The sequence below is a fragment of the Fragaria vesca genome, linkage group LG7 (genome assembly GCF_000184155.1).
Source record: "Fragaria vesca subsp. vesca linkage group LG7, FraVesHawaii_1.0, whole genome shotgun sequence".
NCBI lineage: Eukaryota > Viridiplantae > Streptophyta > Magnoliopsida > Rosales > Rosaceae > Fragaria > Fragaria vesca.
The window spans coordinates 16,614,408-16,632,929 of NC_020497.1; the positions used below are offsets into that span (position 1 = coordinate 16,614,408).

Here is an 18,522-nt window from a genome sequence, read left to right on the forward strand (position 1 = left end):
GGACTGCTTATACAACATTACTAATTCCATAAAAGAAAAAAACATAAGAATGGTGCTGAGAATACAAAATGCAACATTTATCTGTGTTATCTATATTCCCAAAGAAGAAAACCCCAGTTCAGAGAAAAAACAAAACAAAAAGAAAGAAGAAATCTTTGCCCTATGGAGCAAAGCTCAAACTGGTTCAGTTCAACGACTCTCAGTCAACAAATAACACTGGGCTTTGGATCCCCCAAGATATCACAGGGAATGGGCTTTTCTGGCTATTTTAAGAGGAACCGGGAACGCACTTTCTGGCCCAATCACTATCTGCATGTAGAGAGGAGTTCTAGACTTATAGCCAACATACGAAGATTAAACATCAGCAGTACGGACTAAATTTGATTTCATTAGTAAATAGTAATTGAAATGATATAGTAGAAGCTAGAGTGTGGATGAATACCCTTCTACTTTTTCGTGGAAAAAGACATCGTTTGCTCAATGATATCCAATTCCATGTAACAATGTCTTGTTATTCTTACTGCACCTTTGCAATTCCCTCAACAAGCTTTTCTGTCACAGTTGATTGTGATCCCTCTTTTCCGGCCAGTGGATATTTCCTCAGCAGTAACATGTAGGATTCCATTTGCATCAATACTGAAGCATACATCAAATTTAGCCTCACCCTCAGGAGCTGGAGGAATGCCATCAATTTCAAATTCACCCAAAAAGTTGTTATCTATGGTTCTTTCACTCTCTCCTTCAAAGATGCGAAAGCAGATTGCAGTTTGGTTGTCTCTGGCAGTCAAATAAGTTCTGTTCTCCTTGATGGGAATTGTCGAGTTTCTTGGAATGAAAATAATCATTGTATCATCAACTGAACCAACAACGGTCTTCACACCGAGTGACAGAGGGGTCACATCCGAGAGAATGAAGTCTTGAAGCTTCCCGGGCAGATTGCTACCATTCAAGACGGCAGCCTGAACAGCGGCACCATATGCTATAGCCTCATCTGGATTAATACCCTTGCACAGAGCTTTACCCTTGAACACATCTTGTAATAGCTGCTGCACCTTGGGAATCCTAGAAGAACCACCAGCAAGAACAACGTCATCCACGCAACTTACATCCATTTTAGCATCTTCCAAACACTTCTTTACTGGCTCCATACATTTGTTGAAGAAATCCATGTTCAGTTGTTCGAATTTGGCCCGAGTGATACTTGTATAGAAATCAGTACCCTCTGCCAAACAGGCGATTTCAAATTCTGTCGTCAAAGAAGATGATAGTCTTCTCTTTGCCTTCTCGCATTCATTTCTCAACCTCCCAAGAGCCTTGAAATTTTTACTAACATCCACATCATGCCTCTTCTTGAAGTCCTGAACACAGTAGTTAACCATGTTGCCGTCGAAGTCTTCACCTCCAAGATGAGTGTCTCCCGCTGTGGCCTTCACATCAAAGACCCCATCACTATTAATGGTGAGCAATGACACATCTAAAGTACCACCGCCCAAATCAAATACCATCACTGTTCTCTTGCTCTTGCCATACCAACTAGCCTTCTTGTCAATCCCATAAGCAATTGCCGCGGCAGTTGGTTCGTTGATAATACGCAGCACATTTAGGCCAGCAGTAACACCAGCACTTTTTGTAGCTTGACGTTGTGAGTCATTGAAGTTAGCAGGCACTGTGATGACAGCATTCTCCACAGTTGAGCCAAGGTATGCTTCAGCAACCTCTCGCATCTTTCTGAGAATAATGGATGAGATTTCTTCGGGAGTAAACTGTTTCTCTTGACCGCTGCGGATGACTACAATCAGGGGCTTATCTGCAGGTCCTTCGATGACCTTGAATGGCCATAGTTTCATATCTACCAAGGCATCACTAAATTTCTTACCAATTAACCTCTTGGCACCTGCAAATTAATGGCGACTTTAGGTTATACCGGCCTACATGAAATTATGAATTATCTACAATCTAATGGTAGGCAATGGCTGCTGCTGTTGGTTCAAGCACCTACAGAGTGGCATTTAATCAGTCATCTAAGCAACTATTTTTCAGTCAAATTACATATGCGCGCGTGTGTATGATGATTTGTCAAGTGTTATACGTGTAGACGCAGATATGGGAAGTATAAAAACATACCATAGATTGTGTTGGTTTGATTTCTTATGACTTGATTAAATGCTGTTTCACCTGCCAGCTGCTCCGTATCAATGAAGGCAACGTAGGATGGAGTCATTCTGTTGCCCTGATCGTTCACTATGACCTCTACATGATCGCGCTCCCACACTGATACGCATGAGTAAGTTGTCCCCAGATCGATTCCGATTGCATGCCCTTCTCCTGCCATTTTGAGCTGAAAAGTATGTGCTTTTGAACTAGAATTGATAAAATGAAGAGCTAGAAAACCTTGTACAAGAAATATACATATGCGTTGTTATATATAGGTACCAAGTCATCACGTGCTCCAAGTCAATAGATAGACTCGGGCAAGAACCCAGAACCTGCAGGGAATATTGCCGAAAGCTTGACGAAAAATTCTTTCTAAAAAGAAAATGATCGTCATTCAAATTTTCACCAAAGCTTTGGGGTGAATTGTTTCTTCTCTTTGAGAGCACTTGAAGCTCACGTGGTGATGGGATGAAGATATTGAAGACTTTAGGTGCACGTTCGGTAGTCAGGACTACATTAAACCTCCTTATTTTTTAGGACAGTCCTTGACTCATGTAGGGTGTCTTAAGTTGTACTAATAGTCTAATATTAACACATGTTTGGTGTTGCATGAGATTAGAGGGTAGTTTGTTTGGTTTATGGTTTAAAATGATGGTGTTATCTAAGGATTACCTATTTGAGTACCCACAATAACACCATTTAGGAGGCCTGAATGAAAACAATGTGCTACGTAAGCTCATTTATTTTTGCACCTAGTAACACCAAACACATTACTAACTATACTAAACTCCTTATTTTGCACTGTCCCATTTAGTTCCAACAGACAAACGGTTGAGATATAAATCTCATCTCATCTTGAGAATATGAGACATTGCATGTGGGTTTATAAAGATTTTGAGTACTACATCCATTGTTAATTGATTTTGGATGCGAACTCCAGACTGCTTCATCATAAACATGCTACTCCCTCCTCATATCCTCAACCTCTACTTGCAAGTTGCAACTAGCTACTAGCTAGTTTATGAATTGAAAGAAGAAAACGAAGTAGCAAGTCTGTTTACTTTGAATGTTCAAAGTCTTCTCCCTAGTCATAAATGATGTCCTCGGCCTGGAAGTTTATGAATTGAAAGAAGAAAAAGGAGTACGTGTAGGTCTACTCTGTATATTCTAGTAGGTATGATGTTGTTGACATGGTCCGAAGAGTGGAGGAGAGGTAAGAGGTTATGTGTCCCTAGTCCCTACTCAATTGTGTGAAGTAAAAGTCTCTTAATTTGCTGGATTGTTATCGAATTTTAGAGTGTTAATGATCAGATGAGTTTATGTAGAGTTTGTTTATAACATTTGTTGATCGATCAAGCTGTGTTTGCACAATTACTGATCACAACATTAAACTCAATAAATTGACGGTCTTAAGATATAAATCTTCGAAAAGCAAAAGTTCTTGTGCAAGTTTCGAGTTAATTGGGACTTCGCTTAGAGCTAGAAATGACCCCCTTACATTTTTTTATAATGATTTTAGAGATTCACGCGTTTCTCAAAGAAAGGCGGAATGTATTGTATCAATCTTTTTATTATGTTTTGAGTATTGAAAATGGTAGTGCTAGAGGGCCTTAATAAAGTCTAAAATTGTTGGCCTTAATCCTATGTGTCATGCCATGTAAGTAAATAAAAATATTTATTTTCGATTCCACATAATAAATCTTGCCAAATCAAAACATTGCATTACCAATTTTACTATTTCTATTTTTTTTTACATTTTAAGAGGTGAATCAATGATATTAATATACTTTATTAGGAAATGGGAACAAATATTACATAGTAATAGCAAACACTAATTATGTATAATATAAGGTTGTTTCTTACATCAATATGAAGATTAACTATTTTTTAAATAATAATTAATTTTGTCAAATAAACTCTAACCCTAACCCTAATTCGTCCAAAAAGCAATTATAATTCATAAAAAAGAAAACACTAATATAAGATAATTCGGATATAATTCATCAAAATTTTCTATAATTCGTCCAAAAAATAATTTATATACAAATAATTTCTCTAAATGATTTACATACAGAGTATTTATATAATATATATGTATTTTTTATTTATAATATACATGTATTATAAATATATAATATAATGTTATTTTGATGTTATATTTTTTATATTTAATTAGATATTTAGAAGAAGGAAAGCTAAAATAGTTTTATTTTTCAATGAAAAACTGAAATTTATTAGAGTCATTGTTTGAAATAGACCAAATGGTCAGATGGTCTTTATACTTAAATATTACATGGCATAAAATTTTTAATATGTGATGTGTCTACATGATTTGGCATGCCACATAGATTTGAGGCCTAAAATCTTAGGCCTTAATAAGGCCTAAAATCATTTTCCTAAGGACTAGTCAATTGATTGCTACAAAATTACATATACGAGTGGAGAGCATTTGGTTGTTTCATTCAATATCGGTTGTTGTTCCATCACAATATCGGACCACAATATCACGTAACCAGACACCTTTTCTTTTCACTTGGTCTTTTCAGCTTCCTCCCTCTACGACTAGACTTGTACATGGATCAGATCTTGATTCGGACCCGTTCCAGACTAGTGGCTTTTAAACGGGTTTGGATCAAAAATTTGACCCGTTGATCCGTTAATGACATGTACCTGTTAACCCGTTTATTAAACGGATCGAATACGGATCTAAGTTAATTTGATCCGTTAATGACATGGTCTGTTCTAAAATAATTAATCAACATTTTTATAAAATATTATATTAATGATAAAATATTAAATAATATAATAATAATCTTGATAACCTAAAACCATTGGTGGTTTAATATTTTTGTTATATTAGTTTAACGTTTTTGGTCACGTAATTCAACATTTGATGTAAACCATAATTTTGTTATAATAGGCAAGTGAAATCCACACACCTCTAAATTAATTGTAATCCACACACCCATTTTCTATTTTTAGTAACTTAAATTTTGTCCTTAGTGATTTAAATATTGTCTTCATATGAAAATGATTACTAAGAATGAAAAGTGAGTGTGTGGATTACAATTTAGGGTGTGTAGATTTCACATCCCGTTATAATATTTCATTAGTGTTTTATGAGAAATTATGATAAAACTCTAAAATTATTATTTTAAATTTAAATATATTTATTATTATAAACGGATCGGATTAACGGGTCGGGTATCCGTTAACCCGCTGGGAACGTACGTATTTAGATCGAGCTATCAATAATCTGGCGGGTAATGGGTCGGGTCTGGGTCTAAATTTTTTAATTACTAAGCTGATCCATATCTATATCGATCCGCTCTAGATCTGGTCCATTTACAAGTCTCGATCACTGTCTTTCAGTTTGATCAAGTTGGAGTTTTTCTTTATAGTGTGGTATGGTTGTTCTTTTTCTTGATTGTGAAAAAAAATGTAGAAATTAATCAAATTATATCCACAGATGTGAGCTAGAACATTTGTGGACAAATAGAGGTTACTGTTTACACCTAAATTAATATTTTATTGGACAGTAATTGTCTAAAATGAATATTAATTAAATTCATGATCCACGTCATACGGGCGAGCCCGAAATATATTGGGTTTAGACCCACCGACAGAGACATGCGAACTAGATGATACAGTTTGCATGCGGAACAGACAGAGGACCTTGCGAAGTATAAGGTTGCACGCGAGGTGATGAACGCGAGGTGATAGGCAAGCTAAATATTTAGGCGAGGTGATAGGCGAGCTAAATATTTAGGCGAGGTGACAGGCGAACTGAATACTTACATGCGAGGCGAGGTGACTTCGCGTATGTAGGAGACTTTGCGCGGAAGCAGAGGAGAAGTCTGCATGGGAGAGGGCTAAGTCATTAGCCGCATATGTTGACTGGGTGGACAAGGAAGTAGTGTCCTTGATTGCTTGACCATGTCAGGGATGATTGAAGAGTTCAATGTTTCCCATGCACATGAAGGTGAAGGTGTTAGTTAAGGACTCTACCCCTATTTGCATAGGTGAACAGTGGTGAACGTCTAGGTCTTCATGAGATGTTCTACTCTTCTACGTAAAAGCAATCACTTAACGAAGTGATTAACATCGCCTACGCCACATTTATCGTTGAAGACTCCTACAAGTCTTTGATATGTTTTGGGCCAATACTTGTGGCCCTAAATAGCTCTATATAAGAGAGTTCGAGGATCTGGTTTAGCTCGACACAACGACAATCAACAACTCAACAAAAATACAATACAACTATCGACCCAGTCGAACCCAGACGCTAAAGCATCTCGCCTTAGCAACCTTTTTCCTTTCACGCTCCCCGGAGCTCTGTCTCTTTACTTTCCCGGCTCCCCGAAGTCATTGCATCTTTTACTTTTCAAGCTCCCCGGAGTTCCCTTGCGTTCTCGTTTTCCTTTCCTTTGGTTGCTCTGCTCGCTACAACCGCGAGTATCGATATTGGTGGCGAATAAGCTACTGTAATTCCTCGTCCGCGAGGTGACACCGGAACCTTGCTTTCGTTTGATTAGAAGTACAGGTCAGCGCACTACGACAACAACTCTACTACATTCCGCGTCCACGCGGTGGCACGCCCTGCATCCCTAAAAGAATTGACTGCTGCTGTCTCTCTCCTTGCTGAGGATTGTGGCAAAAACAGTTAAGGATTGTGGCAAAAACAGTTACCAAGTCAAGTACATATATCTTCCCTCAGTAGAAATGAATCTACAAAAAATCGCTTTCTTTCGTCTGTTTCTAAAATATTTTTCTTGGTCTTCTTCCGCGTTGGATTTTGTTTCTTTCTTTGTTTGCCACTCGTTTCTACTATGGTTGGCTTATTAAGGAGAGAAATTCTCGACCTATTGAATTAACGAAGTGATGCATAAATATTTTCATAATTGCATAGACACTCAGCTATCATTGGCATCTTTAATATATAATCATATCCCGAAGCTGATAAGTGATAACACGTCCTTCGTCGCCTTGCAATACATTTTCAGCAACCTTACCGGTTAGTATCAGACCAAAAACAAAAAAAAAAAAAAAAACTTACTGGATTGTAGTGACTAATACAGTAGGACTGCTTATACAACATTACTAATTCCATAAAAGAAAAAAACATAAGAACGGTGCTGAGAATACAAAATGCAACATTTGTCTGTGTTATCTATATTCCCAAAGAAGAAAACCCCAGTTCAGGAGAAAAAAACAAAACAAAACAAAAAGAAAGAAGAAATCTTTGCCCTATGGAGCAAAGCTCAAACTGGTTCAGTTCAACGACTCAGACAACAGACAACACTAAGCTTTGGACCCCCCAAGATATCACAAGGAATGGGCTTTTCTGGCTATTTTAAGAGGAACCGGGAACGCATTTTCTGGCCCAATCACTATCTGCATGTAAGAGAAGAGTTCTAGACTTATAGACAACATACAATGATACAAAGATTAAAAATCAGCAGTTCGGACCAAATTTGATTTCATTAGTAAATAGTAATTCAAATAATATAGTAGAAGCTAGTGTGTGGATGAATACCCTTCTACTTTTTCGTGGAAAAAGGCATCGTTTGCTCAATGATATCCAATTCCATGTAACGATGCTTGTTATTCTTACTGCACCTTCGCAATTCCCTCAACAAGCTTTTCTGTCACAGTTGATTGTGATCCCTCTTTTCCGGCCAGTGGATATTTCCTCAGCAGTAACATGTAGGATTCCATTTGCATCAATACTGAAGCATACATCAAATTTAGCCTCACCCTTAGGAGCTGGAGGAATGCCATCAATCTCAAATTTACCCAAAAGGTTGTTATCTAAGGCTCTTTCACTCTCTCCTTCAAAAATGGCAAAGCAGATATCAGTTTGGTTGTCTTTGGCAGTCCAATAAGTTGTGTTCTTCTTGATGGGAATTGTCGTGTTTCTTGGAATGACAATACTCATTGTATCATCAACTGAATCAATTCGGGCCTTAACACCGAGTGACAGAGGGGTCACATCCGAGAGAATGAAGTCTTGAAGCTTCCCGGGCAGATTGCTACCATTCAAGACGGCAGCCTGAACAGCGGCACCATATGCTATAGCCTCATCTGGATTAATACCCTTGCACAGAGCTTTCCCCTTGAACACATCTTGTAATAGCTGCTGCACCTTGGGAATCCTAGAAGAACCACCAGCAAGAACAACGTCATCCACGCAACTTACCTCCATTTTAGCATCTTCCAAACACTTCTTTACTGGCTCCATACATTTGTTGAAAAAATCCTGGTTCAGTTCTTCGAATTTGGCCTTAGTGATAGTTAAATAGAAGTCAGTACCCTCTGCCAAACAATCGATTTCAAATTCTGTCGTCAAAGAAGATGAGAGTCTTCTCTTTGCCTTCTCGCAAGCATTTTTCAACCTCCTAAGAGCCTTGAAATTTTTTCTGACATCCAAACTGTGCCTCTTTTTGAATTCCTGAACACAGTAACTAACCATTTTGCTATCGAAGTCTTCACCTCCAAGATGAGGGTCTCCCGCCGTGGCTTTCACATCAAAGACACCATCACCATTAATGGTAAGCAGTGACACATCTAAAGTACCACCGCCCAAATCAAATATCATCACAGTTCTCTTGCTATACCAACCAGCCTTCTTGTCAATTCCATAAGCAATTGCCGCTGCAGTTGGTTCGTTGATAATACGCAACACATTTAGGCCAGCACTAACGCCAGCACTCTTTGTAGCTTGACGTTGTGAGTCATTGAAGTTAGCAGGCACAGTTATAACAGCATTCTTCACAGTTGAGCCCAGGTAGGCCTCAGCAACTTCTCGCATCTTTCCGAGAATAATGGATGAGATTTCTTCCGCAGCAAACTGTTTCTCTTGGCCGCTAAGGGTCACTACAATCATGGGTTTGCCTGCAGGTCCTTCGATGACCTTGAATGGCCATAATTTTATATCACTTTGAACTGAGGCATCATTAAATTTCTTACCAATTAACCTCTTTGCATCTGCAAATTAATGGCCATTTTTGGTTAGACCTGCATGGTATCATCTACAATCTAGCTAGACTGATACTGTACACGTTCTTAACAATCAATCACATACAGAGGACTGGCTGACTGAGGACAAATCAATCATATTAACAGTCCAGTTATATATGCGTGCGTGTGTGTGAAGATTTGGTTAAATGTTGTATGTAGATCGATGCAGGTTCGGGAGGACACAAACCTACCATAGATTGAGTTGGTTGGGTTTCTCATGACTTGGTTAAATGCTGTATCACCTGCCATTTGCTCGGTATCAGTGAAGGCAACGTAAGATGGAGTCATCCTGTTGCCCTGATCGTTCACTATGACTTCTACATGATCGTGCTGCCACACTGCTACACATGAATAAGTTGTCCCAAGATCGATCCCGATCGCATGGCCTTCTCCTGCCATTCTCAGACCAAAAGTTAAGTACTTCGAACGACGAATCAATGCGAAGAGGAAACTTATGCAGGAAATATAGATGGTCGAAAGAGCTCACGTAGCTATATGTACGTAATACCAAGTCAATAAGTGCTCCAAGTCAATAGATAGACTCGGACAAGAACCTTAAGGGAGAAGTCTTATACAGGTACGCAGGAGGCAAGCGACCTTTTCCTTTCTTCTTTTTTTTTTTNTTTTTTTTTATTTTTTTAAATTTGAAAGTGGTCAAACTTTGCAAAAACGATCATTTCCAGTGAGGCGACAAAAAGAACTGTTCCGTAGAAACTATATCAAACCCACCTAATAAAGGGCAAATGATGTAGAACGGATGGCAGAAGAAATCGAGGAACATATCGATCGTTGCAGGTCCAAACCCGGTTTGCTGCAGATTTGGCGTTCAGTGTCCGAATAACTATTATTATATCTTTTTGGAAGCGGAACGGCCTAACGAACAAGACTTGTCACTTTGCCACGACGTATGGGCTTTTTCGGCCATCCGAGTTTGTTTTGGACCTCAAATCAGCGTTTTATTAGTTTTCGGGATTTTTATGTTTCCTAGTTATTTCGGATTCTGTTTTAATTCAATCATTGAGCTTTTAGGTTTGGTTGTTAGTCGCCGTACGGTTTTGTTCCTCATATATAAGCGCCCTTATGGGTAGCTGACATTCATTTTTTCAATTATAATTCAGAAACTTAAGAGTTTTCTCTTAGTCCCTGGCGCGCTCCAGATTTTGGTCCTATAGAGTTCTTCGCTCGAAGGCTCTCCACTTATTAGGGTTTAACTCTGGTTAGCCCTCCATACTCCTGCTGCGTCAGCAAATTAAACTAGTAATCTCCCAATACACCAATCTTCTTGTATGAAGCCCAAAATAAAAGAAATAAGAGCTCCGGATAATTAAAAATATCTCATAATAAGGACACCGGGATCTCTTTTTCTTTTGCGATCTCTCCCGCTTAAGGCGAGATAATAAAAAGCTCATCATCCTTTTAGTTTAAAAAAAAAAAAAGAAGTTATGTGCCCACAGCAAAAATAAAAATAAAAATACATAACAAGAGGTACCAAGTCCAGACAAAGGGGGGCTCAGACAATGAGGAAACTAGGACTCTAGGAGCCAACCCTGACTAGATACTCACTACTAAAGTATGAATTACTGAGCCAAGAGAGGTTAAGACTAATAACCAAAAAGATAAATCACAGAGTCCAGGATGCATGTATTTTCATCATACGTGTTTCCCTGCTGTATTATCACTATCCTTTTTCCTTTTCTAAAAAGAAGAGAAAGAAAGAAAAAGTCACTATTCATATGTGTTTCCCTGCTGAATTATCACAATCCTTTTTTCTTTTCCAAAAAGAAGAGAAAGAAAGGAAAAGTCACTAGCTATCTGGGCAAGGAAAAATTGCAAGTGTGATATTGTGCTTCTCTTTTCTAAATGGACCACAAAAAAGACAACAGCAAAGGAGTTTTTTGGCAAGCGACTCTTTTATTACACCAGAAGATCATATTTTACTAAACAGAACAAGGTACACCCTAACCAAAGAAACCAATTGGTGAATTGTTTACCACAAAAAGGGAGAAGCCAAATGAACCCGTGTAGTAATTTAGTATTAGAGATGACATAGAAGATGCATCTCAGACTAATTAAAAACTACAATAATGATATAGAAATGAAGGTGAATTTGCAAGTGATGTATCGGGTGAACAGATTAATATTTGGTTATGGCACGAAGTTTATCTGTGATATGCCAGGAACTTTGTGGACAAATCATGGTTGGTTGAAAGCTTACCGAGTCAGGTACAGATATCATCTCAGAGTTGAAACGCGTCCACAAAAATTGGTCTTTAAGGTTGTGATTTCTTTTCTTTAATTATTTTGAATTTTATGAGAAAAGAACTTAAAAGTTAAACCAAACTGAAAATCATCTAACTAAAGGAGCATATACTCACGCGGCGTGGTTAGTAAAATCAAAACACTTCGATGTCATTGCTTCTGAAATATAAAGGGTTTCAACAAAATCGAAGATGCTGTGCGGAATGCTCTCCACTTGAGTTTGAGTTTGTGAGGCTGGTGTTCGAAACTCAAACTGCATTGGTTCCTGGCTCGAAAATATAATCCCGCGGGTAGGCGGAGACGACACGTGGCTTGGCGGTCTACGTGCCACGCGCCATAGCGGGTCGTGGGTCCCACCATTTTAAAAGAAATTGACTAAATAGCATCTATCGAAACGTCGTCGTTTCGGTGCGATGCTGGTGGGGATGAAAATCCAGCATTGACAGAAGAAGATTTCTCTATATGAGCATCCAGAAGAAGTTGCAGTGGATTTCTTTCATTCCACAGATTCCATGCCTTCAAAAAAAAAAAAAAAAAAAAAATAAAGTTGAAGCCAATGTCATGAAAATTGAGCGAGTACATATCATGTTTCATTTTCATGTGCACTTACATGTCCTAGAAGATTGAGATCATGCTTAATTAGGGGATGAAATCCAAATAACTAAGACACAGGGTTGCAGATCTACAAAGCAGTAGTTTATTGTGGTACATTACTAAACAAGATTTAGATGAAATGACTGAATTCATCTAAGAGCTTTGCTACTCAAGTTATAAATTAGAACTACTGGAAAGTGATACTTAGTACTTCACTGATGCTGCAAAAGCAACTTGTTTTACAGTTTCCACTAGGTCACAATTGCAAGTAGAAATCAATACCCTGATGCAAACATTATATTTCAATGTATGTCGTAGTTGCAAATGGAAGTCTTTGCTATCTGAGAGGAAATTCTTAACCTCCTAAGAGGCCTTTATGTTAAGGTTTCCACTGATGTCCTCTTGAATTGCTCAGAACTAGTAAAACCTGACGCTACCTCAAAACACACAGTACATCACCCTCTTGGCATAACATTGAAATGAGCCAAGGAGCCATTTATGAAGAACAATTTACTGACTTGAGCATTTTATAAATTGTAGTGAAGATAATGACATAATGTTCAACAGAACCAAGCCGTGATGGACTTGTTCATGTATGTCAGGCATGTCTGTGGGATTGTGGGATCATAGAGCACATAGGACTTGATAAAAGTTTAAAACATAGCAAAATGATTTCGCATCCTCTAAAATAACTTTAAGCTGGAGATCGACTTGGACTACTATGCATGTATCATACTTATTCCACTGGCCCAATTCTTTCACGAAGTTCTGTAACTGTTGATTGTAATCCCTTTTGTTTGGCCAGTGGACATGTCCTCAGTAGTACTGACGACCTCCATTTGCAGTAGATATTCTATCTAGTCCAAGATCAGCAATATGCAGCACAGTATCATAGAAAGGATCCGAAGAGTGGTCCAAGACAAGGACACCTCTAGGTGCAAAAACTCAGATTGATGTATTTGATAGTTGGAAACATTATAAGAATAAAACATGGAAGCTAGAATCAGAAAGTTTTCAAAAGACAAATTCAAATATGTTAAATGCTACCTCAGACTTGGACATCAGTCACATCACACACTAAATCTCTTATGCTATCCTCTCAATACCCTCACTGGTGAGGGTGATCCCTTTCTTCTGCCCAGTTAGCATGTCCTCAGCTGATACATTAAGAATGCCACTGGAATCAATGTCAAAGCAGATATTGAATTTAGGAACACCCCTGGGAGCTGGAGGAATATCACGGAGCCTAAAATCACCCAAAAAGTTATTATTCACAGTTGATGTACTCTCACCCTCATAGATAGCAAATTTAACAACAGATTGGTTGTCATGGCGAGTAGTTACAGTGTAGTTCTTCTTTACCGGAATGCTGGTGTTTCTTGGAATCACAACTGTCATGTCTCGCTCTCTACCAGTTTCAACCTCAAGTGACAAAGGTGTGACGTCCAAAAGGCTGAAGTCTTGAAGCTTCCCATTTCCAGTTCCACTCAGGACTGCAGCTTGAACAGCGGCCCCATATGCCACAGTAAAGGTCTTAGAGGGGGGGGGGAGGGGGGGGGGGGTGAATAGGCCTTTTTTGATTTTCGTTATCTTCTGTATCTGAGGATAGCAATGACTTGTGCTATCCCAGAATCACAGGATACGAGTATCCCAGAATCACAGGATACGAGTTTGCAGAAAGTAAATTGCAGCAAATAAAGAAACAACACAAGGATGTTTTTTACTCGCAGAAACCCTGAATGCAGGGAGAAAAACTGCGTGTCTCTAACTCTTGAGAGACAAAAACTTCCACTAAGTTGAAGTAACTTCTTACAAGAATAATAGTTCTAGTGATACACTACCACAGTGCTATCCTTCATAGTCCCGAACTAGTCTAGACCTATTCCCTCTCTTGTTTCTAAGTTCTTACAACATGGGACACTTTTCGAAGCCTTGTTCGTGAATTCAGCTAACCACTAGCAGATTCAACCTTGAACGCTTCTTGGGTTGGTTGCACTACACATCCCTCATGGTATGCAACATGATATGAGTTGATGAAAGAAGTTTTGAGTTCAAGCTCTAAGGTTTACAGTCACGAAGAAGACTTAGAGCAGCATGAACAATGCAAGCTAAAAACTAGACTCAACAAAGAAAACGCAATAAGGTAGTTTTCTACAACCATTGAGCAAAGCCAAAGCTGTAGATATATATAGGCCAACAATGGTATCAAGGATGATGCAAGCTGACCTCAACATGTTTCAGAAAGGTTTGGACAGAAGTGTTTGGCTCCCATACTGAAAGTGATGTGTCCAAACACAGAGATGACACAAGCAATCTCAATAAGACAAATAACCCTTCCTAAACATGAATGATTCAAACAGGGAGCAAAGAGGTTTCAAACCCTCTTACTCAGTCCATTAGTGGACCTTGACACAGCTGATAGCAACTGGTCTTTGAACCATACAGGGACCAGCTTATACATCGGATAACGTATCATGAAATCCCAGCTGGAGCCTTGAGCATCAAACCATTTGGTCACGGGTTGGCATAACAAAAGATCTCAACCCTTTGACTGGTTTGAGCGCTAAGGCACTTCCCACAAACTCAGCTGTCCATTTTATATTAAACTAATATAACAGACTTTAAACCTCAGGACAGCAGAAGACTCAGTACTAGGATAGCAAGCGAAGCTGCTAACCTCTGTGAAAAACAATGATATGCAGATGCATGTTTTACCTGAAACCATAAGGGATATTAGCGCCACTTGTTCTTGATCAGATAACATTATCTCAAAGTGTTTTGCAGGATGAAAGGATTGCCAACTATCCTTATACCTTCACACAGCCTCGTCAGGATTTATACCTTTACAAAGCTCCTTTCCATTGAAGAATTCCTCCAAAAGTTGTTGCACTTTGGGAATTCTAGAAGAGCCACCGACAAGAACAACATGATGGACACTCTCAGCATCTACTTTAGCATCCTGCAGACACTTCTCAACGGGCTCCATACACCTGATGAAGATCCCTTTGTTCAGCTCCTCAAATTTGGCACGCGTAATAGTTGTATCAAAATCAGTATCCCAATATAGACAGCTGATTTCAAATTCTGTTTCAGACACACATGAGAGTCTCCTCTTTGCCTTCTCACATTCAACTCTCAGCCTTGCAAGAGCTTTAGCATTCTGACCAACATCCAAACCATGCTTCCTTTTGAACTGCTCTACACAGTAGGTCACCATATTGTTATCGAAGTCCCCACCACCAAGATGAGTATCTCCAGCTGTGGCCTTCACTTCATATACACCTCCAGTAATGGAGACTAATGAAACATCTAAAGTACCACCACCAAAATCAAAACCCATCACAATTTTATTGCCATGCAAACCAGCATTCTTTTCAAGGCCATAAGCAATGGCTGCAGCAGTTGGTTCATTGAGAATACTCATCACATTTAAATCAGCAGCGATACCAGCATCTTTGGTAGCCTGGCGTTGTGAGTCATTGAAGTAAGCAGGGACTGTGATTACTGCATTTTTAATAGCACAGCCAAGGTAAGCCTCAGCAATCTCCCGCATCTTTGAGAGAACCATGGATGAGATATCTTCAGCAGAAAACTGCTTCTCTTGGCCCATGTGGGTAACCACAATCATAGGCTTATCATGAAGACCTTGAATGACTTTAAATGGCCAGCGCTTCACATCAATTTGAACCGAATTGTCACTGAATCTTCTACCAATCAGCCTTTTTGAATCTAAAAGTTGGTGCAAACTCAATGTAAGAGACAAAGTACACAATAATTAGAAACTTTGATAGCAGTAACATGAATCAGAAACTGTTTTCATATAATAGATTCACAAAATTGCTGACAGCACTGTCATTTTTACTAAACACAAAGCTTATTGCTACTGTTGTTTGACAGCTTCTCAGCAATGTTTTTAAGTCTCTCATCGGAAGTAACAATATCAGTGTTAAGTTTTCAGTTCCAAGAAACCAAACGCAATGTATATCTAATCAAAGTAATGGAAAAAAGAAATAAATGCAGAATAAGCTGAAGATAGAAAAGAAAGGAAAACTCACTTAGCGTCATAGGCTTTACACTTAAGGAAAGAAGAACTACGACATCAGTACATGTGAAAAAGTAAACTCACCCCAAATAGAGTTTAGCGGGTTTATCTTTGCCTGGTTTGATGCTGCTTGACCGACTAATCTCTCAGTAGCAGTGAAGGCAACTTGAGATGGAGTGGTTCTGTTTCCTAGGTCATTGACAATGATTTCTATGTGATCATGCTGCCATACAGCAACACACGAATATGTTGTACCCAGATCAACCCCGATGGCAGGTGTTTCTTCTGATCCCGCCATTCTCAATCACCTGCAAAATTCCAAGAGGAATGAAGAACAGATGAGAGCTTTTAGGAGGTGTGCCTATGGCTCACTAAACAAAATTGGGAGAGGAAAACATCGTTCAAATTGGTGCATGTATATACAGTATACTCATTGATGGCACTACACATTTTTCCTGCAACTAAATAATTGTGAAGGAATGCTATCAGTCTAAAGAATTTATTTTTGCTTCAAGTTCATCAATGCACTTTACACAATAAAGAAAAAACTTGTTTTGTTAAATAGTATTTATAACATCCTCTTTAGCTACTCTGAAGATGTACGTTCAACCTCAGCTTTCCAAAGTTCAATAAAAAATCGCATAAATAAATTAAGACTTCTAAAAGGCTGAATCCAGCAATAAATAAAGTTAAATACAATAGCAAATTACATATACATCCGCTAAAAGGATTTGAAATACAAATAAATCCACTTGTGTTGTTGTTAAACAAATAATGACAGTTTTTAACAATTAAGGACAATATATTTTCTCTACATGCCATGTGTCATAGTTTAATTTACCAAACTAACCCTGCACTAATTAAATATATTTTTAGGAGAGAAAAGTCTCTCCTTTTTTTATTTTTCAATAAATGGAATACAGTGACAGATTTTCATTTACTTAGTGTAGTAGCAGTTAATTGCAGTAAAAGTAGTAGCAGGGGTTAACATTCCAGTAAATGGAATACAGTAGCAGGTTTTTAATAACTTAGTGTAGTAGTAAGGGTTAACATTCCAGTAAATAGAATACAGTAGTAGGTTTTTAATAACTTAATGTAGTAGCAGTTAATTCTAGTAGAATTAGTAGCATGGGTTAACATCTCAGAAACAGCACAAGTATGTTTGGGCAATCCTCTAGTTCTGCTACTGCTTGAAGACTAAGACAATGAATGAGTCATAGGAAGGGGCGAAAGCTTTGCTACTGCTCTGTTATTGTTGTTGATACAGAAGTTTAACAACAAGCAGTAACATCACACAACAACAGCAACATGAATCAACAACTTGCAGTGCAGTAGCAGCACATATCAACAACACACACAGTAACAACACATATCAACAATAACATGAATCAACAACATGCATTGGTAGCACACAACAACAACATACACAGTAGCAGCAACATGAATCAACGACTTACAGTAACAGCACATGCAGTAGCAGCACACATCAACAACAAGCACAGTAACAACAACATGCAATGGCAGCACACAACAACAGCACACACAGTAGTAACATAGAGCAGCACGCAGTAGCAACACACAACAACAACACACACAGTAGTAGCACACAACAACACGCAGTAGCAGCACACAACAACACACGCAGTAGCAACACACAACAACAGACAGTAGCAGCACACAACAGCATGTAGTAGCAGCACACAACAACACACAACAATAACACATGCAGTAGCAGCACATAATAGCATGCAGTAGCATCACATAACAACACACACCAACATCACACGCAGTAGCAGCACACAACAGCACACAGTAGCAAACAGCAACAGCACACAACAGCACGTAGCAGAATACAGTAGCAGCACGAAGCATGAGCACAGATTAGCTACAAATGATCACTTTTTGCTGTCAAATTCAAAAGATATGAGTTTTACTTCCAAATACTCTTTGAGTAAACCAAGTTGTAGAGATCGAAGAATAATCATAAGACATGACCCCAGATTCAAGAATGAGTCTTTTAATAGAACCCACATCATGGTAATAAAACCCACATCATTCAAGAATGAGTCTTTTAAGAAATCACATTTCAACTCCACTTTTTCAATGTCACCCACCAATCCCAAGGATAACTCGTCAACCACTTTTTTGCAAATTCAAAATTAGATGCTTTAGTATAGAACCTATTGCTCCAATAACCAGAACAACTTCAGCTTGATTCATTAACCATTAATGTCACATCCCGGTTCTTAAGTCAATTTGCGGTTATTTACTTTTGGGTTACTTTGACCTTTTACAGTTTTGAGTAACCGTTTACTACTTGAGGATCCTAAAGTTGACTTTTTTTTATGTTTGGAATTTGGGAAAACTTTCTTCATGAAAGTTGTAGAGGACGTTATTACGAGTTTGTCGACATGCTATATGTTAAAATCGGAGTTAGCATGGAAAAATTATTA

The 18,522-nt window shown here is 38.5% G+C and overlaps 3 protein-coding genes across 3 annotated transcripts; all 3 read right to left on the reverse strand.

Moving 5' to 3' along the window:
• Positions 1 to 539: 539 nt before the first annotated feature.
• On the reverse strand, positions 540 to 2,332 carry LOC101296621 (heat shock cognate 70 kDa protein-like). The gene is made up of 2 exons (XM_004308814.1): positions 2,125 to 2,332; positions 540 to 1,894 (listed from the first exon to the last, which is right to left on the reverse strand). Exons 1-2 carry the CDS (start codon positions 2,330 to 2,332, stop codon positions 540 to 542), a joined length of 1,563 nt encoding a protein of 520 aa, XP_004308862.1.
• A 5,454-nt stretch (positions 2,333 to 7,786) lies between these two features.
• Positions 7,787 to 9,573, reverse strand: LOC101296913 (heat shock cognate 70 kDa protein-like). The gene is made up of 2 exons (XM_004308815.1): positions 9,366 to 9,573; positions 7,787 to 9,141 (listed from the first exon to the last, which is right to left on the reverse strand). The coding sequence occupies exons 1-2, from the start codon at positions 9,571 to 9,573 to the stop codon at positions 7,787 to 7,789; spliced, it is 1,563 nt and encodes a 520-aa protein (XP_004308863.1).
• Positions 9,574 to 13,113: 3,540 nt separating this feature from the next.
• Positions 13,114 to 16,367, reverse strand: LOC101297200 (heat shock cognate 70 kDa protein-like). Its single transcript, XM_004308816.1, has 3 exons — positions 16,154 to 16,367; positions 14,849 to 15,756; positions 13,114 to 13,560 (listed from the first exon to the last, which is right to left on the reverse strand). Exons 1-3 carry the CDS (start codon positions 16,365 to 16,367, stop codon positions 13,114 to 13,116), a joined length of 1,569 nt encoding a protein of 522 aa, XP_004308864.1.
• Between the last annotated feature and the right edge of the window lie 2,155 nt (positions 16,368 to 18,522).

Coding starts and splice junctions, on each gene's coding strand:
- LOC101296621 (XM_004308814.1), bottom strand. CDS start 2,332: ATGGCAGGAGAAGGGCATGCAATCGGAATCGATCTGGGGACAACTTAC. Junction 1,895..2,124: donor TCAAACCAACACAATCTATG/GTATGTTTTTAT, acceptor ATTAATTTGCAG/GTGCCAAGAGGTTAATTGGT.
- LOC101296913 (XM_004308815.1), bottom strand. CDS start 9,573: ATGGCAGGAGAAGGCCATGCGATCGGGATCGATCTTGGGACAACTTAT. Junction 9,142..9,365: donor CCCAACCAACTCAATCTATG/GTAGGTTTGTGT, acceptor ATTAATTTGCAG/ATGCAAAGAGGTTAATTGGT.
- LOC101297200 (XM_004308816.1), bottom strand. CDS start 16,367: ATGGCGGGATCAGAAGAAACACCTGCCATCGGGGTTGATCTGGGTACA. Junction 15,757..16,153: donor CCCGCTAAACTCTATTTGGG/GTGAGTTTACTT, acceptor ACCAACTTTTAG/ATTCAAAAAGGCTGATTGGT. Junction 13,561..14,848: donor GTATAAATCCTGACGAGGCT/GTGTGAAGGTAT, acceptor CCCCCCTCTAAG/ACCTTTACTGTGGCATATGG.